This window comes from Varroa destructor, unplaced genomic scaffold (genome assembly GCF_002443255.2).
Source record: "Varroa destructor unplaced genomic scaffold, Vdes_3.0 BEIS01000007.1, whole genome shotgun sequence".
NCBI lineage: Eukaryota > Metazoa > Arthropoda > Arachnida > Mesostigmata > Varroidae > Varroa > Varroa destructor.
The window spans coordinates 32,085,135-32,109,201 of record NW_019211460.1 but is presented as its reverse complement, the minus strand read 5'-3'; the positions used below and the strand labels follow the sequence as shown (position 1 = coordinate 32,109,201).

The 24,067-nt window shown below is 45.8% G+C and overlaps 1 protein-coding gene and 1 long non-coding RNA gene across 3 annotated transcripts in view; one reads left to right on the top strand and one right to left on the bottom strand.

Annotated features, from left to right (window-relative positions):
* Positions 1–7,409, bottom strand: part of LOC111253949 (uncharacterized) — a 76,359-nt gene extending 68,950 nt beyond the window's left edge. The window contains exons 1-2 of one of the 2 annotated variants that reach the window (XM_086975712.1): positions 6,350–7,409; positions 6,147–6,233 (exon numbers count right to left, since the gene is read on the bottom strand). In XM_086975712.1, the coding sequence (XP_086831838.1) occupies positions 6,147–6,198 (52 nt within the window). In that variant the 5' untranslated portion in view covers positions 6,199–6,233; positions 6,350–7,409. Of the gene's footprint in view, positions 1–6,146 lie in introns of both variants that reach the window. The other variant, XM_086975711.1, reaches the window with a different exon arrangement.
* LOC147754589 (uncharacterized) overlaps positions 1–24,067 on the top strand; it is a 55,885-nt gene that overhangs the window by 15,494 nt on the left and 16,324 nt on the right. The window lies entirely within an intron of this gene.

Below are 24,067 nucleotides of genomic sequence, written 5' to 3'. Positions count from 1 at the left end.
GGTTAGTAGGAAAAAGACGTCAAACGCCGAGAGGCATCGAGCAGTTAGGCGTAATAACTTAACCCTTCGAATGCCGCATCGCAGAAATGTCACGCCATAGCAAGTTACTGTGACTGATATCGAGTGTCACTCAGCGAACTGTAATATAGTTCGTGTTTATTGGCACAGACTGCCGGCTGGTCTTAGCGAGCACCATGCTTTCACACCAGAGCAATTCGGCAAGAAAGAAAAGAGCTCGAGATTATACAAAAGCAGCTCAACCGATATCAGATTAAGAGGCAAGGAATCACCAGCAAGGCTGGAATAGTCCTCTGTTGCCCGGCAGATCGTTTTACGGAGGCAGGCGGCACGACGGCGTTCTTTGGGGTCGAAGTCTGTTTGCATAGAGCGCCACATTCGGATTCTGTATGGTGTCTCCTTCGTTTTCCCAGCCGCCATCATGGCGACGAAGAGGAAAGCAGAAGGGAACGTCTACTATTAAAAAGATATTCAACACATCGGTAAAACACACGATTTAGTACAGCCTAGAATACGAATGTTGAGGCTTGAAAAAAATCAGATCAAAGTAGCCATTACGTTTTAAGCTAACAAATAGACGAAGCATGTCGTCTCCCAGAGTTTAGGGCTCACCGGTGCCAAGCAGTCCACGATAACAACACCGGTGAAAGAGCCGATCGTTAGCCTTTAGGTGCCGCCCCAGCCTGTTATTGTAGTCGAACGCGATGCTCATAGTAGTTAGTTGTGGTCGTCGGGTCGGTGATACTATGTGAAGCGTACGAAACGGGCGCCGCAGTCGAACGCCAGCAGTAACAACTGCGGAGTTTGCCATGGTGCGTTGACCCACCGCTGCAGCTCAGGAATGCGGCGCGCGGACACAACAGCCATACTCTCTTTAACAGCACCCAGTGCACTTCAGTCAGTCAACGAACAGAGAGTATTCTGAGCCATCAATAGGCAACAGAATCTGTCTGTTAGCAAAACAGTGAGGTATACCTCGTTGTGGCTGTAGGAAGACCCAGTCATGGAAAGGCGATTACGGTTGCGGTTGTCTACTGCTACAGACCCTGGCGCCAGGGGCAGGCGGCATGCCAGCGAGGTAGCCAGTTGAAAGCCGGAGGACTGGTAGTGAACAGATAGAGGTAGTAATAGCATTAGATCAACAAGAAGGCATCCTCCCGGTCAACGTCCAAATCGTCCGGACTGAACGGGAGACATCGACGAATCGAAGTCGAGGAAACGCCGGCTGCCGGAACAACATTCGCTATAGCGACAAACAGAGAGCATTGATCAAATGAGTAACAGCAGCAGTGGTTCATAACTATTACAACTGAAACATTAAGTTCTTTTAAATTTTACACTTGCAACTGTTGTTAGGCATTTTATCAGTGTAACAATTCTCTGGTACCTAACATGCACCTCTCGTTGTTTCTTTGAAGTTTGTAGGTAGAAACAAATTACCGTTGAACCACCAAGTGGAGTTCCCTTTCTAGTGACAGCATCGGCGCGAGATTTAACACTACTACTACTACCGAAAACATTCTGTAAAGCCTATTTCGGCTGACAGAACGCGCGACAGAAACAGAGCTGGGGACGCAGATTCTGACCTCTGACCCAGAAGTGAGATGTCGTGGGATCAAGCTAGTAGCATGCATGATCGTCTGGAAATCTAAGAGACTCTAGCATAGTGGTCAATAGGATCGAATTTTGCCCATTGCGAAGAATGAGATCATTTTCTCGGTACGGTTAGTATATCGCTTGCAGTCATTAAGAAACTATTATAACGCCAATGAATGCAGTACATGTTGATCGCCAGCTAAACCGCCAGCAAAAGAACAACCAACGCTGGATTTTAAGTTCTGCTTTGTGTGTCGCAGTTATAACTATCGCAGAGGCAGAACTGAAGTCAGTCAGTCAGTCAGCCAGCCAGCGATATCGTATTAAATATAAGAAAAGGACAAGGCACAACAAACGAAAATAGAGTAGAGGGCTAGTGAAGACGACATAAAGAGTCATTGAAGACTCTATTGGCATTCAGTAGTAAATATCCAGTTCTGAATCAAGGTGGCACGCTTAAGATGACATAAGATTTAAACTAGATAAAGCTATTTATGATGTTATTTTTACTATATATTATAGGAATTTTAATTTCATACCTTATTTAAATATATGTAGCTTTTCGTTCCTTCCTCCCAAAAATTCTCGCAAAATTAATCTCGAAATTAAAATATCAAAAACGCACATACACTTACATTAAGTTTCTGTTTGAATCCTTTCCCATAAGCTGCAAATAACTTATAGCAGCTGACGCGCACCAAGTTTGTTCGCTTATGATGATAATAATATAGGTTTGGCAACAAAAAAACGTCGTTACCTGTCACATGAAGCCAGTGGCAGCGGCGGTGGCCACAAGTGTACCGAGATCGATGGAGCTAGAATCGAGCCAAACATCGACGCTACCACTACTAAAACAAATAATACTACTAGATACTTTTTACGCTTGCGGTAAGCGCCCACTTGTTAGACCCATTATCTTTGTACGCTCTCGGGACGACTAGCCGCTGGAACTCCCTCTAGTTCATGAAACACGAGACTCGCTGCTCGTCATGTGTTGAGTAATTCTCTCTGTCACTATACCGCTCTAAGTCCATGCGCAAGATGTCCCGGGTCCGTCAGAGTCCGTCTTCCGACGTTCTGGAAGAGCGCGGTTGACCATCATTAGTAATGATGCCGACGGCAGGGGCAGCGGAGCACATCGACGAACCGAGTACGTATGGGCATCCGCAAATGGCCGCCAGTTTATGATCCTATTTCAACACTTCGCTTAGAACACCACGCTAGCGCTATAGGTACGCGGATATACCCCTGTGCACTTGAAGACGGCATATATGTCCCGTTCCTTCAGTACGGATGCATGGCATGAATGAACAATACTTCGTTAGCAAGTTCGCTCGATACGTTGAGGTAACTAGATTGCAACGGCGTGTGCAGCCATTGCTAGGGGAACCTTTCCGGAATAGATGCTTTAAAACGGTGCGGACCATCAGTTGAAGTTTTCGTTGCAAATTAGTTTAACTTAAATTCTAGACGTCTATAGTATGGGAGTTAGCAAACATATGAGACAAACGATTACCACGAGCGGAATCTGTACTGGCGCGCACGGAACCAGCTTGCTACAATGTTTTCCTATAAGTAATGAGCATATCTAAGGCGGAACTGGGACATGTTTTTGAAATTGGGGTCTTCAATCGGCCGTCAGCCGAGTCCACGTAGCCTTCTTGCACCATTTAGCGTAGAACCTTCAATGGGCACGTCACCTCGTCCTGCCGCTTGCCAACACTCAACTGCTCATACAATAACAACGACAGCAACCCAGTCTAATGCAACAAAGTGGGTCGGCCAAGCGACTAGCCAATAAGAACCAATAGGCTCTTTGGATCACTCACACGCATCCGATCTAGCAGCAGTTGCAGCAGCAGCAGCAGCAGCAGCAGCAATCATGTAATAACTGCTTCGAATCAGTCTTCATCAGATCGAAGCATCGGCGACGTTTGTGGTTGGAATCGGCCAAACTATATACTAATTAAAGTGTGTGATCTCGTTGCGAAACCCAGATGCAGACAGATAGACAGACGCCATCAGCATATCGGTATATAGTCAATAGTTTGGGTCGAACACCTTACCGTAGGGACTGTTCGACCGCTTAAGTTGCTGGACTCGGTTTCTGTGGACGCTTGTCGTATTTGCACAATGGCCATATTGCTTAGACAAGAATCGCGCAGAACAAAGCATGGAATGAAGGACAGTGGCGAGATGACAACAGTAATGGTCGTTACTGATGATCATGGCAACGATTCTCAGCGTCCAGTTCGACGGACGAACTTCATCTACTCTATTGTACTGCATGACAACGCCGTCACCCACGGTAGGTGCTTATAGAAGGGCTATATATGTGTACATGCACTATTCATAGTCGACACGTTTGCTAAATCATATCGTCGTACATATGTATGTGCGGCAGTAGCGATAGTAACTGCACACACACCAACTCGATTGTATATGGGTAGATGAAAAGAAGATGCTTGCGTCAATCTACGCAATCGGTCGCAACAAGCTCCGCCACCAAATGGAGCTCAAACGGAACGCGCGAAACAATTTCGTTTGTAGTAGTTGTTATACTGCTGCTGCCGGTTGCTGATAGCAGGAGCAGCGCCGGGAGCACAGAGCGAACAAACGCTAAACGCCGGCCTGTTGCCCGGGCGACGTTACTGTTTGGTACAAGTGCGCTGTGCACTTGTTCTGTGTATTGCCACCCAATACACTATTAGCAAAGTCGTAGATAGAAAGCGAGTTAGCACATATGGGGTGGCATCGAGACAAGCAACGGCTTCATCGGCGCACAAACCAAAAGGTAAAGCCGCCTGGTTCAGCTGAATAGCGGCCCAGTTTCCTTACAAGTGCTCATAGTCAGTGCGAGTGATTGTGAGGCCTGCCGGCCTGCGGACGCCGAACCTGTGCACGGCCAGTTCACGAACATCGGCTCTGTCAGCAGCCACAGCCGTAGGAGCCATCCGCTCTTCTCACGCTGTCGTCGTGGCTTCCTGCTGTTATTGCTGCTGCTAGGCGCCCACTGAGGCCCTCGAAGCTAGCGAAAACAAACGAAGAATATGACGACAGAGACGAGGCTGGTCGACAGACCGGCTACAGCCAGCGTTAGCAAGAGCAAAAGCAACAGCCATAAGACCACGATAGACAACACACGCAACGTGTTCAACGTCGCCTGTGCACCCGTGCACCAGCGTTTCAGTAACCGAATAGGCACTGCGAGTCAATAAGAGGAAAAGAAAGTCGACCTGACAGGAAAACACGTAACGTAGACCAGGCCATGCCGGGCAAACGCATGCAGTGAAAACGAGTCACGTGAGGACAAATGTCGTGTTGAAGGCTCACCATTACCTGACGCTATGTTGTGCAGCCCAAGGTGATGCACTGCAGACAGATGTCCTACGGTGAGCCGTTATTGGCGGCAACAGCTACGACAAAATCTGAGTGAATGAATGGCCAAAATGAAGCGGAAAGATGTACGGCGAGCACGTGCGGCTGTATCAATATCCATATGCTGCTGGTAGCTAGTTAAAGGGAGCGGCGACTACCTTTGGAAGAATACAACCGACTGGCCATGACGACAGGAATATAAGTTAGTTGATGTTAACCATCTGAACGGTCTGGCTTTCCACTAAAATTCCCATTGAGGAAAATCTCTTAATTCGCTGTTTTCTAAGAACGAAAAGGAAGCGTTTACAGGATATTTGCTTGCTTGGTCTACGGCAAAGGCAACTGGTGACAAACGATAGATTTTCTACAAGCCATCAGATTATGGGCTTTGAGCGCACCGAAGAATACGTTTTATCACCCGTCAAAGTTGGATACACGGTAAAAATCAGTACAGCTTTCCATAGTTGACATTATGTACCTGTCTCTGGGACACAAAACATACTCAGGTGAAACCTTAAGTAAACCTGCGTTTCTGGCTCTAAGGTAACATATGGCCAATGTAATTATACAGTTCATGTTGAGTCTCAGTGATGAGATAGCTAGGCTATTTGTAAAGACTCCTTGCTGAGCTGGTCAGCAGCCCGAAAATGATGATAGCGTTGCCACGTGTTGCTTGCACCTAGTTTTAAATTGGGCAGTAAGCTTTCAGGTCGTTAGATCTATGGGTTCTGCCAAATAAACACAGACTCTATATACATGTAACTTGTTTGACCTAAGAACGGTGAGGCTAGACGTGTGGCATAAACAATAATTCAACTTTACATTAAGCACATTCGTGAAGTGTACGGGTTATTTTGTGCGTAGAAGAAATCTGCCACCAAATTGCACGTCTGTGACACAGTCGTACGTAGCTTTGTATTATCTTCTTTCGGTTGCCGTTTGCTAACACGTCTTTTAAGTCCAACGAAAATAAAAAGAGAATAATGTAAGGATTCTAATAAGAGTAGTGAAAACATCAATGATCACACACATCTTGGCTGGTCACATACCTGCTCAGTGTTTATATTCGTTGTTTAAGGGTACCATGCTTCGTTGCGAAGACGACCTAACTAGATCTGGACCGAGAGGCATAATCGACCAAATAACAGACCTACCTGACATTTTCACAATAGGCTGGCTCATCGGGATTCCTCGTGTAGAGCTCATTGACCACCCAAGAACTGTCCAGCACCTAGGTCATGCTTAACACCACAGAGAAGATGGAAATTGTGGTTGTAATCCGACCAACGTATGCTAGGATGAAGTGGGTGTTTGATTGGGCTTGCCCCACTTGTTCAATTAGGTCACGGTCACCTACCATGTGAGTTCATGAGATTCACTCTTTGTGCAGTCCCTTGCTAAGCAGAAACATCATCAGATCAGAGTTCTGCTGCCCCCTGATCCGACATTGACGAAAGCGTACCGCTTGCTGTAGTAGACGAGGAGTCGTTTGTCATTCACTTCAATGTTCTACGTGCCGTTAAGCGCCGCACGTGCAGTGCATGAGCGAGCAACCTACTAGAACTGCTGTGTTTTGCAGCAGCCAGATGTCAACGGCGGCACCATCCGGGAAGATCTCGAGCGCCGCTTCGCTGCAACCTGCAACTATTACCGATTAGAACAGTACTAGCAGGAGCCGTCTGAAGCGTCATCGGCACCATCGTCGTTGTTGCAGTATCATGCCTTCGTCGGCTTGGTCAGCCTATGACAGCGTGGTGGTGTAGTAGTAGGGCCGCGTGGCGGCCAATCGCCGACCGACGGCGTGGATAAAGATGACGATTCGTTCAGCAGCCTCGGCTGCTTGAACAAACGGAACCGGGGCCCGACCGGCAGGCATGGCTCGTGGGCTGATTGGCTCACCAGCGTAGCCTGCTGCTGGTCGGCATGAGTTACGGTGAATGCGATGAACGTTAGGCTTAGCTAACGCTGCTGTTGTTGACCAGACGCTGACACATCATGGGCTCACCGTGCAGCTGCTGCTGCTATTTCTGACGCTGTTACTATTGCTGCTGGCGGCGGCCACAGTCACGGCGACCGTTGGTGCGAACTGGAGAAGAAAGGAGGTGCTTCGAGCCGCCGCCAGCCAGTCAATCAGCCAGCCAGCCAACGTCGCGGCCGGGCACACGGAAGAGCAGCGTCAGCAGGGCTACAGCCACAGAGCTCGGCCAGCACCAGCAGTAATAGCGCGAACAGCGGCGACAACGACAGTTGAGCCAGTTAGTTAGCTCTAGCATACGTCTATGCGATCGACAGCAATGGCCAGGCAACGAAATTGCCGTAACGGCTGCTTTACAAACAACAACTAACCCTGCTGCGGCTACTGCTGCTACCTGCCACACAATCAGCAGCAGCACAAGTCACTGCTGGTAGCATTAGCATGGTCTCTAACAGAGATTCTACAGCTCGGCATTCGTCCATAGTGAGACAAACGTCTACGGCAGGCTAGGGCCGCTGCCATCGTCGTCGTCATCGCCGGGCGAGTCGAGCCGCTCCTGCTTCTGCCGCCGCCGCCGCCGCCGCCGCCGCTGCCGCTGTTGCTCAATGGAAAGAGAAAGCAGAACGAAGAGAGAGTAGAGGGCCGCCGACGGCATTTTTGCGCCGGCGTCGGCCCTGCTGCCACAACGTCCAGGCAAAATGCAGGCTCTGTTGTCTTCTGCCTCGACGGCCTCTGCCGCCGCTCCCGCTGATGAGCTAACGAGAGCTGAGGAACGCCAGCTAAGAGGACGCGACAGGCACAGTAAACATGGACCGACCCAGTGCCACGCAGAGCAGATATATACATAGCTGGAACACGTACGCACCGATGTAGTATACAAACGACATGGGTATATTGCTCATTAAGAGGAGCACGCTAGTAACTGTATTAGTACTATGACTGATCGTAAGTGACGATGATGCCACGACGGGATTGCTTGGGTTCAATTTGCCTTACTGAGGTCTGACGGTGCGTGCTTTTGTCTGAACCGAAGCAACGAGGAGTCGGCGAATTACTTCTGTTATTGTCGCCGCTATTGGCCAAGAGAATGATAGGAACTGAACAGTGGCTTAAAAGATGACCAGAACAAAGACCGGAAAAGAATGACTGGTCTAAACTTAGACGCATGAACAAGCCATACTCGACAGCACGCCGCATACAGCTATCGGCACATGGCCATACCAGATACTCTTGCCAACGTACTAGATATAGATGAGACGAATTCTGCGCCACGGCAGACATCACAGCAGTGTTTCAACTATAGACGGCTGCAATCGAATACCTGCTATACTCGCGACAGTATCACGAGGAAGCGTTGAACTTAATTCTATTTCTCGTGATAGATAGAGGTCGCTTTACGCAGTTGCGTTTATCAACAATTGACATTTTGCAACTTTTTGTCATACTTTTGCGTAATAACACTTCATTTAGTAGTTTTTATATGTCGCGTTGGAAGCACCTGTTCGCTCTGCCCATAGGGCGGTCATGTTTTATTTTTCTATTTGAATAGAACATTTTTACAATTGCCAAAGGCCATCTCAATTTTTTCAACTTATCTTTGTGAACGGCTCTATGATAACTTCGCGTGAATTCTTTACGAATTGTGCGCATGTTGTGGATATATGTTATACACTCGGCTCGTAAGCTATACCCCAAAATCTCTCTTTCTTTTTAGATCACGAAAATGACCGTCAGCATAGATCAAAAAAATAGACGCAGAAAGCGTTATCGTTTTTTGAAGCTTCAAGCTTTGGTTCAACCTTACCTTTTTTTTAAGGATACAAAGTTGTGTTTTCTCTACGCCAACGAGCATCCTGCGCATAACGACGAAATACCCATTCTAAATGTAGGCGGGAAACGGTCCACGCTAATCCAAAATAGGACACCAACTTCTCGAACAAACTTTTCTTAATGTTCGTAACTTCTGTCGAAACAAATTGCGAGGCTACAAGTAACGAGGATACAAATAAATGGCTTGCGTAAACCTATGAGCTAATGCCCTTGGGGAAGCAGTGCATGCTTACCAACCAGAACACAATTACTGATCGCCTTTATAACTATCTCATAGGGCTTAGAGGACAATAATCAGAAAGTTTACCTAACAAGGTTAAAACGTAGTTTTTAGAACGACATGATAGAGTAGCTTTCGTTTGTACCCATCTTGGTTTCTAACGTGCGTTCGATAAAGCGCAGCACGAGCTACCATTGTGGAAATTAAAAGTTTTCGATATATCAGTCAATGATAAGGCCGCGAAGTCGGCAGAGGATTTCTTTCAAGTGAGGACTTCCCGCGGCGAAATAAATTCAGGACTCAGTAATCCCGGGCCCTGTCCATCGGTGCCTGGTCGTATAGCGGTTAAAATACTCGCTTTCAACCTCAAAGAAGTCGATCCCGACAGGACAGTATGAAAGTTATTGCTTGAAGATTTACACGTCGATAGTAAGCGAAAGTTGCATGAACAAGCTATACAGAGCAGCTGACGATTGCTTCACAATGGCGTTGACATGGTGACATGCCGTGATACCTAGGTCTCTCAATGTGCGCGAGTGACGCCATCGGACACGAATTTCAGAACGATATACGTATTAATAGTACGATGCTCCTGTTGTGTGTCCTCGCGATCTTGCTATAATCGCTACGCTCAGTTTAGCATATAGACATATGACGCAGAGATTTCAAAATCTACTTCTCAAGTCTGCAATAATGCTTTTTACTGTTTCACGATGAAAAGACGTATATCCAAATGTATGCAAAGCTATTGTATTGCTGTAACATTTGATCATTTTGTTTTCTAGTCATGAAAACATTAGAAATTTCCAAAAGAACGCGATCGAAATTTTTGAAGGGGACATTACTTCTCGTGACTGAGGTACTCCTAAATCCATACGGGAATAGCACGTAGGAAACATCAAATAAATGCCACAGGATATGCACACTGAGAGTCGAATCCTGTTTTTTGAATACTTCGCCCCCCCCCCCCCCGTCCCGCTAAGATCGCAAGCGCAGGTTCTTTCAGATGGCGTATACTGGTGTATCGGTAGTACCATCTTAAAGAAAACCTACTTTGCCCTCCAGCTAGTCCGTAATCGAACATAATCAACAAAGGCACACCGAAAAAAAGCCTAAAACCGAAATGATTCAGTGGGGAATAACGGGCAGATCGTACACATGAGGTAAGCCAAGAAGGTACAGAAAAATTATGGAACTCAAACTAACGACCACTATGTGACCGTCCGATTATTTCTAATACAGTTAGCTTCTTTGAAAAGTAGGTGTTGAGCTTGCTATTTGTAGAACAAAAGAATCGTCGCTTTTACACGTACATACGTATGTGCATGTGGAAATAATGCAAAATAAATCTTATGCCAACGTAGCTAGGTCTGCTTGTAGTAGGTCTAGGCAATCTCTATATTCTGACTTCAAAGCATCATTAACAACTATTTAATAGCTGCTACCTAGTAGCGCGATCCCCGGTAACTGGACGTGTACAGCCGTCTCCGGCCCCGAATCATATCGATCCCAAGCCCTGATGATGATTTACACCCTGTCGAATGGCTGTAATGGTCTCTGATCGAAATATTCATTAAGACCGTCGATGTAGTTACGGTCGGTCGATCCGCAGACTCGAGTGCGCATGAGTCACAGGGCACTATTTCGGTTCAGCGTCGCCAAAATCTGATTGTCGAGGCAAGGACTCACACCAGCACATACTCAAACGCCCAGAGAAATTTTGTTCTGTCTGCCGTTCGAGTAGTTTCTTACGTAGAAGCGTGGTGGCATAGACGCACATTTACATGGGTCAATAAGAAAGCCCATTTCAAACAGGCGAAAACAACAGTGGGCTGTCATTGCAGTTGGGCTAGGGCCAGCTGCGGCCGATGCGATGTTCTTCCTTCGCCTTCGATACCAAAGACGTTCGTTATGTGAGAAGAATAGTTTTTGCTTGGTTAACTGTGTGTGTTGTTGTTATTATTACCTGTGTGTAACGTCTTTCGAAAATCCGCCCGAAGTTCGGCCGACGCCGTGGCTGCTTGCCCTCTGACTAAGTGCGATGACATCATTCGACCGCTAACTAGTCATCTAAACTCACGTCGCCATCCGGACTGGCAGATAAACATGCCCAAATGGAATAAATGAGGAATCATCTACATGAACATTCATGAATTCGCTGCATCTCGAAGCGTACACTTAGTCGGCGACGCACTCAGAATAGTTTCGAAAAAAAAAAAAAACCTGTCTTCATACTGAGCCACAAGTATCACTTATACAAGTCCAACGAGCGGTCCGCTGTCGTTAATTTCACTTGTACATGATTAGGAGCTGCTGCAGTCTTATTATTATGTACCTTTGTTCTGAATTTCGTTCGCTGTTATTGTATTCTACCAGACTTTCAGATGTTGATTTCAACAAATTCCGATTCTATGCAAACACGGCCCGCCCCACTCTCGGTATCCCGCATTGCAGTCCCGCCCGGCCATATCATACATTTAGTCCTCCTTGAATAAACGGCTATTGCGTGCTAGATTAGGTTGACCTGTGCCTTTTACTCAATCGCTTGTTGCCTGCTTGTTATCATTCAATGTTGTCCTTTCGTATTTACACGCCGCCGCACGCCTTGTTCGCATTTGGCTGTTACTCTATAGCAAACATGGGAAGAGTTTGCGTGGCAAACTAACCTCAATTCTATTTATATTTATCGATTATTTTTTTTCTTTATTTACTCGGTTCCATCATTTACTCTTGCCGACTTTAATCGCGGCGCTCCCCTCCATTGACGGGAAAGGAAGCTGCACCTGGCAACGCATACTGAATGGCTGAATGCTCAGATTATTGGCCGTTGTGCGCTGAGACGATGTGCTCTGCGCGAATTCCCTATTACAGCACACATGTGACTACGCGAGTCCTATTACATTTGCTAGTATCATTATAGCCTAGTATAGGACACGAGTCGTAGATATAGTCAACGTGCTGCCGCTGCCACTAGCGATCGTAATGGTGCCGATTATAGTAGTAGAAGTTAGTCTAGCGAGCAGTCAGATCCTTCTCTGTTCGATGAACGACAGCGTAACGGCGCTCTTAGGTCAGTGACGCCTGGAGCTGACAGACCTGCCGCCGCCGCCGCCACCGCCACCGCCGTCGCTGCTATTGCCAAGAAATGCAGTTAACCCGAGATAAGACCCCGAAACGATTCAAGTACATTACACGTCGTTTAGTCTTCGTAGTTGTGCCTGCTGCCGCTGTTGTTATTGCTATCGTTATCGTTGCTGCTGCTGCTGCTGTTGTTGTTGCTGCTGCTGCTGTAAGGGTAATAGTAGCGGTAATAGTAGTAAAAATAGTAGATGCAATAGTAGTTCTTTGTTCGCTGCTTAGAAGCAAAAGCTTCGCCGATGATGACGGCGGCGACGACGACGACGCAGGCAGTCGGCGTTCGGCGACCGCTTGGTGTCATCTGCTTGTTCCGCGTTCCACGTCGACGGCACCCGCCGCGGCCGACATTATCGTCGGCATCATCTCCGGCGTTGGCCACCATCGCTGGCCACGAAGATGGGCCTTCTGCACTAGACCAGCACGTGGACCAGCCGACATTTGTCAGCCAGAGCTGCCGACAACAAGCACAACAACGACATTGAACGCACAGCACTGCCGACTCCGACGAAAAGCGCTTGCAGTTGTCGCCGATGCAGCTGCCCCTGCAGCTGGCCAGACAGGCCTATGCTAACACAGCTGACTACTACAGATAGATAGGACAGAAGATGCTTGGCTGGCTGAATGGCTGGATAGACAGACAGATCATTTGTGCCAGGTCGGAAGGGAAGTGCGCTGCTACAGGCTGTAGCCCACCTACGGGCCGCTGGGGCAGCCAAGCTATAATACATCGATGGCTTCGACAGCCCGAGCTATACATTCATACGGAGGGTGGATAGTGAATGGACGAAAGACGGCAGTCGCTAGCCGGCAGGGAGTTGATGTCTGTTCATTCGTTCGCCCGTCGATTGCTTAGGATGAAGTCAAATGTGTTCTAGGCAACACAGTCGTCATCATCGACGAGAAGCAGGCAGTGTTTGATACTTGCGGTACTTGCGTCGGACCGGGAGTATCTGTTGGCGCCGATTTACGTTAGTCTGAGCAACGGCAACAGCACGGTTAGTTATAAGCTAATGACGCTCATGGGTGGCCACCACAAACGTCGTTCTCATTTTGGCTCTCTCACTATCTAGCATACAACTACAGCTGCCGCCATTACTATATGTTACGAGTGCCCTGCCATGACTATAATAACGACGACCACTACAACGTTACGACGGCTTCTTCCAGTAGCCACAGCAGTGGCGTCAGCAGATATCAACAACACTAAAGTCGGAGCAATGCAATCCGACGTTATGCAGAGAAGATAGCACGACAATAACGCCAACAAGGGCTGACGAATCCGTCTGACTCGGTAGAATACGATTTTGGGGTCGAATAGTTGTCGGTTGGTCCGTCAGGCCGCCGGATAACTTGGACGACTACTCGATGCTATCCGACTGCCTATCTCTCGTCGCCGTCGTCATTGCCGCCGTCGCATTTTTTCCTCGTTCTTCATGGATGCATACAAAATGACGCTAGCGCCCGCAACAAAACAGCGACGACGACGGCGGCAGTGAAGGGAAAAGAAGCAGATGAGGAAAAAGGACAGGTTTGCCGACCATCGGTCCCCTCATCACTTACCCAGCCGCTCGCCTCACCGCTCGTTGGATTCGTTAGCAGGCAAAGACGCAGTTAGCCACTTATTCTAATAGATATCGACGAGTTCTACTGTCGCAACCGCTGTAGTCACAGGCATAGTTGTAGGAGTAGCCGACGTCGTATTGTAGCGTACCTGAACAATTCGTAGGTAGCTTGCCAAGAGATTGCCGCCTTTGAGTTGAACGCGGAACAATCAAATCGAGTTAGATTCAAACCGACGTCAGTGTCCAACCGTCTGAAGGTTTGAGGAACGAAGTGTCGGACTCTCGCCTGGTCAAAGCTCGGCTGCTGATTTTGTCGATTCCGGCGGTCGGCCCGTTGGCCAGCAAACAGTCCGCTTCACTGGAGGATGAAGACGGCGATCTCTGGTGCATCGTTCGTTGTTTTGCACTGTGGCGCTCGCGCGTCCAAAATGAAAAAATCAGTGTCTGTCTGCGTCGCACCAATGATCGGGGTGAAGGCAAGACACGTGTACGATCATCGCTTGGCGCTCTCAATGGCTATCTATAGCGCCACAGTCACCGTAGCAGCAGCAGGAACAGCAACAGCAACAGCAACAGCAACAGCAGCAGCAGCAGCAGCAGCAGCAGAAATAATGACAACAACGACATGGGGATATCGTCAGATCGCTGCTGGAGACATCTCAGTGTCATAACAACGTCAGGAGCAACTTTGTGAGATCGCCTCGTTGATAAAATGTAATGGCAACTCAATCTATCCGTTCATTCATTTACCGCCGGCCTCGTGTTGACGGATAGCGTAAAGCGCGCCCGCGCCATAAGAGATGACGGCGGTCATAGCGCTCGCGGCAGAGAGGAAGGCGGAAACTGGGCTTGCTTGGTGGGTCTTCAGACGTTTCTTACTTTTGTTAGTTTACGTGGTAACTCTGATAGTTACCTTTTGTTCTTCGAGGGTCGTTAGCCCAGCGACATCAAAGCACTCGTGAAGGAGAAGGACCAGGTCAGGCTGTTTAGCTCTAATGATTTCGGGTAGATCTCGTATTTGACCGTAAGCTTGGTGAAAAACTGCAGTCATCATGTAATCTAAGTTACATCCAATACGTATAGACACGCTACATGATAACTATGCAAAGGAAAAGCAGGTTTACAGCTAGGTTGGGCATTTGTCCCTAGCAAGGAAGAAAATGACGGCACTGGTTCTCTTACTAATCAGATATGCTATTGAGCATATGTATGCAACTAACTGTTAATGGAAACGTCTTACAACGGGCAATTTTTCATCTACTATAGGCCCCTGCCAACCATAAATAACTGACGTGCTGAAGTTGCAGCAGGTCTTTGCGTTACATCAAAACGAATGCGTTCTTTCTCAACGCAGTGACGAACCCTGTATTATATGAGAAACGCTGTTCGATAGCAGGTGTTTTCGAAGGCGTTGGTAGAGTCGGAATACCCCAGTCGATTGCTGTCCCTTGTAAACCCGATGACAGCTTCAGTTCCAGATCAAGCCTACGTCAACTTTTGCCCCCCCGCCTCCCCGGGACGGTTTTTGCCTAGCAGATAAATAACCGGACGGACGACTAGCTTTGACGACCCGCGTCTCGCGCTCTGTCATAACAGTGGCAATCGAGCAACAAACGAAGCCGAAGCAAAAAAACTACTGTGAAGGTATTAACAACACGTAAACCGGCATAAGACAACGTGCTCAAACACAAATGACACGTTTAGTGTGTATTTACGCACAAATTTATGCAGTGTGTCTTTAATGAACAAAAGTAACAAAAAAAAATTGAGAAAAAACGTAGATGTCAAATAAAGGAACAGCTGAAAATAGCACTTTCGAGTGAAATACAAATGGGCTACAAACGAAGCGCTTTACCAAAAGCAAAATTGTTCCCTGTCAACCGGTCGACTGTCTAACTGTTATAGCTTATAGAAGTTACTGCGCCAGGGTGAGTGAGTACTCGAGATACTTTCTGAAGCTGAAGCCAATTAGAACCTAGGCTAGGGGTAGGTTGTTTATGTCACTTGAAGACATGCGTAAGCATTGGAAGATGTCTGAACGATTGCACACTATTCAGGTTGTATAACCTCGTTTCCTCCTAAACTCAACACCCTATTGTGCTAGTTACCCTCAGATTTTTGCCATGTTATAGAGGTCTTCCTTAGAATCTCTTCGCCATATGTCTTCCTATATTGCCGACGGAAAAATAACCATAAATAAAATATCGTACGAAACGTCATCTGCTTTTACTTATCTAGGTTAATATAAATAGGTACAATACTGCTGTTGTTCGTGTGAATGATAACACTCATGTATAATAATCTCGTAATAGTATAGCTATCGGCGGCGCTCGCTATCGATTCCTACGTTGTTGCTCCATATCTGTCTACCCCGCCCACCTTGTTAGACCACGTTGGTTGTTACCGCCGCTCGTATTGCCGGTCGCCGCTTACGAATAAGCGTTGCTTGGTGGCCGACACAGGTTCCGTCACCACGTACAGCCATCTAAAGGCGTCCACAGAGTATAACATAATACACGCCGCACGGTCATGGTGTGGCCCTGATAGCGAGCCAGTCAGTCGCACGGCCTGCGCTGGACCTTATTCGATTCGAAGGAGCTCAATGCAAGTTGACGCGAATCAATCTGTTCCCTTTTACACTGTTATTGATGAAACTGCCGTTTGTTGCTTGCCGTCGAGGCGGCGACTATGTACGTGTTCTAGGATAACGTTACGTTGCGTATCGTCGTTGGATGAAGTTCGACTTCTGTCTTCTTCAAATCCTCACGTTGCACTTAATAGCAGTATAGCGAACGATCGTAGCGGCAGCGAGTGCTGGTCGCCACCTTGAGGCATCAGGCCCACCGTTCGGCACATCCTGCTTCAATATTTGTAGGATCGATGACTATATAAATCAATGCAACAACTTGTACCCTATGAAAGCATCTGATTCAAATGACAGCCTGCTGTAGGGTAGCTTGAATAGTAAATAAACCGTGACATCCGTAAATGCAGTATCAGTAGACAAAGTCCTTACAGATAGGACGTACAAGTTTTTTCGATTACATTCATTCGCTTTAGTAATAGGTAATTAGGTTAACTCTATATAGCTGCCTTCGAAATGACCATGATGATAAATATCTCAGGAAGAGACGTAAGCTGGCATATTTTGGTATGCGTTCTTTTCTGCTATTGTCAGCTATCTACCCCCAAAAAGACTAAATCGCAAGCGGTTCACACTGAAACACTACTGAACTTCTAGCGCGAATTAGAGTGAAGACAATGGCAAGATAATAGCAATAGTAAATGAAGCAAGGCGTTGTCAAATATCCCAAAAGCGTTTCGAAGAACCGTAATGGATGTTGCGTACAAACAAAAACTAACCGATTAAGCCATAACCCATTGAACGAAACCTAGACAGACATATAAATATGGACTGAACGTGTCAAAAAAAAGCAGGATAACGTGATAATGAAATATTTTTGAGACATTGTTGCCTAAGACAGTTGTCTTTTGGTGCGTGCTCTACAGCGACGACGGGGGGTAGCCAATCCGTCTCATTCAGGGTTTATCAGACATCCATTAACAACTGACATGCTATCATTTTTCTTACGACTCACTGTGACCGCGTTTTTGCATTGCTGATTGCCGATGTTGCATTCATATAAACGTATATCTACTTTAGACAATAACAATTCGAATAACGCAAAAAAACGCTGTTTGTTCTGTATGAAACGTGCTATTAACACGCTTGTACAAAACAGAAGGTAGCTGAACGGCGAACGAAACAAAGGGAAACAGAGGAACGCTTCGTGTTTTTTTTATACTGCTTTACTGTAACTATAGACAGAGAAGTATCATCTTTCAAAAAACAACGGCCGGCCAAAAAAGAAAAAAAAAACGAGAAAGTGATGAGCCAACCTTTCGGTTCGTGAAGGGATTGTTTAATTCATTTAACAAGATGAATGCTTGTGGTGTTTAGTAAAAATTGAGCCATTGCGGTAGGTGAATGGAATTTTCTTTAACGAAGACTATTACAGCTGATGAAATAATCTGGATTCTTGTCTTCATGGTTCTTATTTTCATGGCTTCAAATTGAAAAAGAAGGTCGCTTAGGGCGTAGGACACGTGTTTGTTCCTATCAATTTATTAACATTTCGTAGCGAGAATAGGTAAATTGTATATGAATACACTTCTACATCTTTAAATAGATTATTCCCAAATACGTGAAATAACTAGATTGAATCGATAACGAGCGACATTATACGCTGGAACTTTTGAATTTTCGTCGATCCCGTAAGGCTAAACAATTTTCGCAGGTCAAACAACGAAAATGATTATAGCTTTGGACAAAATATTCACCCAGACCACCGTCCGCCCCTATTCGTCTGCGCAAGAAGGCCCTACGGCACAATTTATGTCCTTTACATCTTGTATTCTCAATTTATAACGTCTAGTTTTCGATATTGAAACTCTATAATTAGTGAACTACGCTGATTAGCGCAAGCTTTGCTCAAAGTAGTTTCGAGTGGATCTTTTTTAAAAAAATTTTAAACTTAGGACGCAACTTGTTATGATAATAAATGGCAGCCAACAGAACGGCAGAGGGAATTGCGTACGGAAATGATTTTCCGACCAGCGAAAAAAAGAACAGAAAAAATCGCATATAAAAACAGAACATCGCCCGTCGGCGGCGAAGGAAGACCGACACGACAATCATCTGTCCGTGGTGGCGTTGATGCTGATGCTGGCGCTATTTTTATGAGACGTGGCAGCGGCAATAAGCAACGGTGTTTGTTTAAGGGAGAAAGCATGAGATGGCGCAGTTATAGCTGCCGTTGAAGTGGCTCACGCTTTAAAGGTGAGCAGACCAGAAAATCGAGCTTGGCGAAAAACTTGCTTTCTGCCGGCGGTTTCTCGCCGGTTCGTCTGCCAACAGTGGCAATACAGCAAGTGTCTGACACGGGGTGGCATGCCTCCTGAATCGCTCACTGGCATTCGCTAGCCGTGAGCCGCTGGCCGCGGCCGTTGAAGCCATCAAAGCACAGACGTCAGACAGCGGCGATAGCAACGTCAGACGAGAACGAGGGTGAAACAACCCGCGGTCCGCTGCTCAAGCCGCTGTTGGTTGACTGCTACGACGGCGGTGGCGGCGGCGGCAGCAGTAGCGGTTGATGCTGGCGTTGATTCCGATGCTGACGGCCACGGCGACGACCGCGATGCTGACAAACCAACAAACGAGTACTGTAGTGCAACGCTGAATCGAGAATCGAGCTAGCTAGACAACAACTACTACTACAACTACTACAGCGGACTACTGCTGAAACTGACTACACAATAGCAGCAGCAGCAGCAGCAGCAACAACCGGCGAAACGTTCGGCCATTCTGGAATGCACCGCGCCGCAAAGCATCGAACGGCCGGCCGGCCGGCCGGCGACCTGCGGCCGACAAACAGATAGACGGACGAGACGATGCCACTAACCCCAAAGCTGAAGCTCGAGGCAAAAAAGCGGAGGCAGAACGCAACGACGGCACGGTGAAGTCAGGGCCGGACACGTGGATGCCATGCCACAGATCCTGGACAGACACAGCCAAAACAACAACGCTCACACCGGCAACAAAGCCAATAGCAGAAATAGCCAGTTAGCTACGATATATGTCCCACGAGCTACACGTATGCGGTATCGCTGAGCCGTCCTATTCAGCGCTAAATTCTGCTGCTCTAGACATAAGATGCTACAGGACGTTCGGAAGGAAATAAAGGCCGATGACGAACTTTCGCAGGCTTAACACTGACAATGATGTTTCGAATATATATATGCATACGCTCCAATCGAACAATAGATGATCCGAACTAACCATCTCTTCAAGTTGAATAGTTATAGCCTTAGATTTATGTGTAATTGACATAAAATAGTTTGCTTAAACTTTACAATACGCCTCTTGGGCTTTTCGTTCATAAATTCTATTTGAGCGGGACATCGGCCCAGATCTTTGAACCAGTGGTCATACAATATCTACGTAATAATTCGACACGTGTCCATTCATTTAGCGCACAGAGTCGGTTCTCTCGTACACCTGAGCTACTTTGTTAGAGTAAATTTGTAAAATTTACGCATCTGCAGTATTCGTCAACTCTAGGGAAAATATGTGCGGCCATGTTGAAGGCTGTATAGAGTCACGGAAAATTTCGGAATCGAACTATTGATTGATAGGTGAGGTCGCCTGGACGATGGTGATAACGATAGTGGCCTGAAGATTATACAGTGTCACTGTTGATTGCGAACTCGAGTATATTGTCGTAGACTTTCTTGCATACCTACGACAGCCGAGCTAGATGAGAACAGCGTCCTGATTGCTAACGGATACTACTATACTGTGTGAGCTAGTTGCCAGAAATGCCGATATTTTGCCATTGTCTAATTACTAGACTAGCTAACTCAGTGGTTATCAATGGTTCTCACAGTGCCAACAATCAGGCCACACAGACAGATAGATAGGTAGACAACGACATCAGCATCACGTTTCTGCCGTGGCAATCGTTGTCGAGGCATTGTACAAGTCAACTTCATCTTCTGCTTTAAGCCCCACCACCTGATATATCTCCCCCACTTCAGCTTGCGGCGTCGACATCACCAGCAGCCCTCGATACGTCGTCGTTGACTGGGTTGCTTTCGCTCGTTTGCTCACGTCTAATGGCAGCATCGTCTCAAAGAATGTCTCAGACGCCTCTGTGCATCTGTCTGTGTACTACAACAGCAGCAACTGGTAATGTTAGTCTCTTATAACTGTTATTTGGTATATGTGCTAAGCTACCTGCTGTGGTGACGACGATCTAACAGTAGCCATGTCGTTTCCAGCGTCTAACAACAAAACCGCTAGCTGTTCTGTTGTTATGGTAGGGCGAAATCATGGAACGAGTTGTAATATGAAAGCATAATGATAGCAGCAGCTAGCGGTCGTTGAGTTCTCACTGCTGGAACACAAACCCATAACACATGCTCGTCCCCAGCAATCGGCAATCGGTCGGGCTGCCGTCCCAGGAATGTCTATCTTATTTTGAACAGAGTGCTAGCAATAACAGGTGTAGCAGCAGCAGCAGCACCCCCTAATGGGCTTTTTTCACTTATCGGCTAGCTCTCTTCCAATTTGATCAGTTACCCGTAATACCTCGACGTTTGACCGTTTATCCATCCTCTTCACCACTTCGTACAGCTTCACTGAATGGTTGTTACTGCTTCTGTTGCTGTTCGACGCTTCAATAGATAATCTCCTTCAACATTGCCGAAACAAATCCAGTCATTTTCATGGTGGTCCCGAGAATGGAATTTATTCCATTGTAAGACTAGTAAATAAAAACAACCATAGATATAATAGAGTAGGAAAGAAAACGTGTGAAGGTGGCTAGGGCTGATGAACAGGGATTTTTGCTATTGTTTTTTTTTATATATTCGTGCGTATGTTTCTTGTTTACCGTGTTTTGGACAGACCGGAACGTGCTATGGTTGTGTCTTTCATAGGATCATTCTGATAGTGGCCGTTCCTGAGGCCGTATTTTTTTTGGCCCCATGTGCTTAAAAACATTATTTGCACTTCCTAAAGTGTCTAATATTCGATAGCTAGTACTTATAGTAGGAAGCTGAAAAGTAAATAAGGTCTACTACCCTTATTAAGGCATAGAATGATTCTTGATGGACAATGTAATGGCAGAGGGTTAAGGGGCTGAGATCTCACCGGCATACCGTGGGTAACAGACGTTATCTCAAACCCTTCGTCATGCTTGATTACATACAATCTTTAAATGAAGTCTTAATATTACCTATAATTAGATATTATTATTGCACAATAGGCGTAGCTGCTATCTTTCTCTAATTTTTTAAGGAGTTAAAAGCTACCAGTGGTACCCCGCAATGGGCAGTGTGCTCGTTGAATCTGTACGGACGTATTTCAAATATATTGTTATCAGTGACACTCATCATTAATGATCCTATCCTTCTCGTGCCTTCCATGCTACTCTAGTCCTTCTTTAAGGATGAATCTATCAACTTAAAAGGCGTACATTTATCTCGAGTTGACAAAGTTGTAACTTTCATCTGGTATCATGTCAGCCACAGTATGCCAATATTCGTTAGCATTAGTACTCGTTTTCAAGCATATTCATAGAAGAAATACTGCAGCTACCTTATAGCAAAGATCCGAATGCAGCTCTATACAAAATCAGGCTAATGTTGCCATTCAAATAAATGGCAAGCTTCCGAGAAGTTCTAAATCGACTATGTGTGTTCTTTCCGTGACTGTTTTTCGTTTTCTCCGCACGACCTTAGCATTTTGCTATGTAATCCGATTGGGCCTGCTGACGACAGAGTACGTCGTGCCGCCTCAACCAGCTGACTTGGTATCATGCACATCCACATTAGGTTCCGGCGTTTACTTCCACTATATATAGTCGAATTGCCGAAAAAACAACGAACTTATCCGCGTCTACTGCTCGTAGCTGATCGTAAACAGTTAGTTAATTTCGAATTTGTACACTATTATACGCAAATTCGAGGTTTCTCTTTAAGTCTCCCTAAACGATCTCCCAGATCGTAGCGTGGTCTATCGTGAATGGCTCACCACACGGTAACGCTAAGTCCATTGCCGGAAAGCCGACAGTTTTGAGCAAGATGACAATTATGCGAGCACTTCTCGTTTAAGATGGATCTTGTTGCGTGCATTTGTAGTCACGCCCAGCCCAAATCGCCTTGAGAAATCGGTTACTTATATTATTATTTGAGTCGCGACTTTTTATTGGTGCATTAGAAGAAGCGATCCGAGCGAGAAATGACGAAATTGTATATGAAGGTGTCTTGACCACTTTTTTTTTTTTCCATTTAGTAAATAGCTTTAAACATGACGTATTGACAAAAGTCGAGTTCGGCTTGTTCTGTTTTGCGGCCAAAATGACGCCGGCGGATTTCGAAATTCTGCTCTGTGCTTGTCCGGTCATCTGTCTCAATCAGGTGAACGAATTGAAGCTTAACGAATTATCTAAAGGCCTTTTATTTACCGAAAAAGAATAGGTATATACTCTTTTAACAACTAAATTCCAATTCAAAAAACTGTCATATGTGCATATATCACTGAAGTAATGATGGTGCCCTTTTTCTACATATCATTGGAAAGTGTTCTCTCTTCTATAGAAAATCATTGCGTTTTCAGTGTGTAGTAAACCCGTTGCATCTCGAGTTCAGGTTTCAAAGGTGGTACATTGAGAACGTCTAAAGAAGTGTACTTCTGACGTCTGTCTTATTTTGACTTTTACCGAAGTTAAATAGCTGTCGAAGCAGCTCGAGGCATTTATACCGCATATAGGAAGGACCCTATAGCTCGAAGGGATTTGCTAAATATGAGGATTTAATTTTACCCCTTAAAAATCCACCCCGCCTCCTGGACTTCTATACGAGGTCAATAGAAGTTTGTTCAATGTCAATCAAAGAAAAAAACATTTGTTCATTGGTCGAGAGGGAGACTTGCGAACATTTTAAAATTGTCAGTCATTTAAATTTATGGAATTTTGTTAGAAATTAGGAGTCTGATATGTCACAAACTGGTTGAACGTACAAAAAATACGGCTTCCTATTGACCATCAATATTCAGGTTAGCGCCGGGTAGCGCGCAGGCACAATGACAGATTTCTGCACAGAATTGTTCTATGTTTCTATGCCGATATAAAGTAGAGAAAACTATGGAAATGTATTGAAGTTGCGCCTAATAATGTAATGTTAAATTAAATCGTCGTACCGAGACGACTACGTTTCGCGTTTAATGGGCCTGAAAGGGTTTTGCGTTTTGCGAGATGCTTGAAGAACAAGTTAATTAACAAGGATTTGTAGATAGCCCGGCTACATTGAAGCGATTCTGAAGAAAAGACGTGATAAACGAGGCAAAGTTAAGCTTTTCCATGGTAATGCCAGGCCATGTACGGTAAACATCGTGTAAATTGCCCTGAAAAACTTACTCAAGTGTTTGGTTTACTCAAGTGGTTGTTTTCTATCTGTGATATTCTTTAAACTTTGCGCGTACATACGATTGCTTTTTCCATTTATAGACGAATAGAATCAGTAACCATATATATGATAATGAGGGGTTTTTTCCAAACCTAAGTGGGGTCTTTCCTCAATATCAGACTCAACAAATTTTGTCCATAAAAAACAAATAAATTGATTATGAGATGGGGAAAATGAAGATCAATGCAAAATAAATTACTCTGTTTCTAGAATTTGAATGAGACGTCGTGTGCTTTGTCAACTGGCAAAAATGTCATTGCTGATATGTTCACTAATATATCAATATATGGGGTGCGGCGCTTTAATCCGGAGTTTATCTTA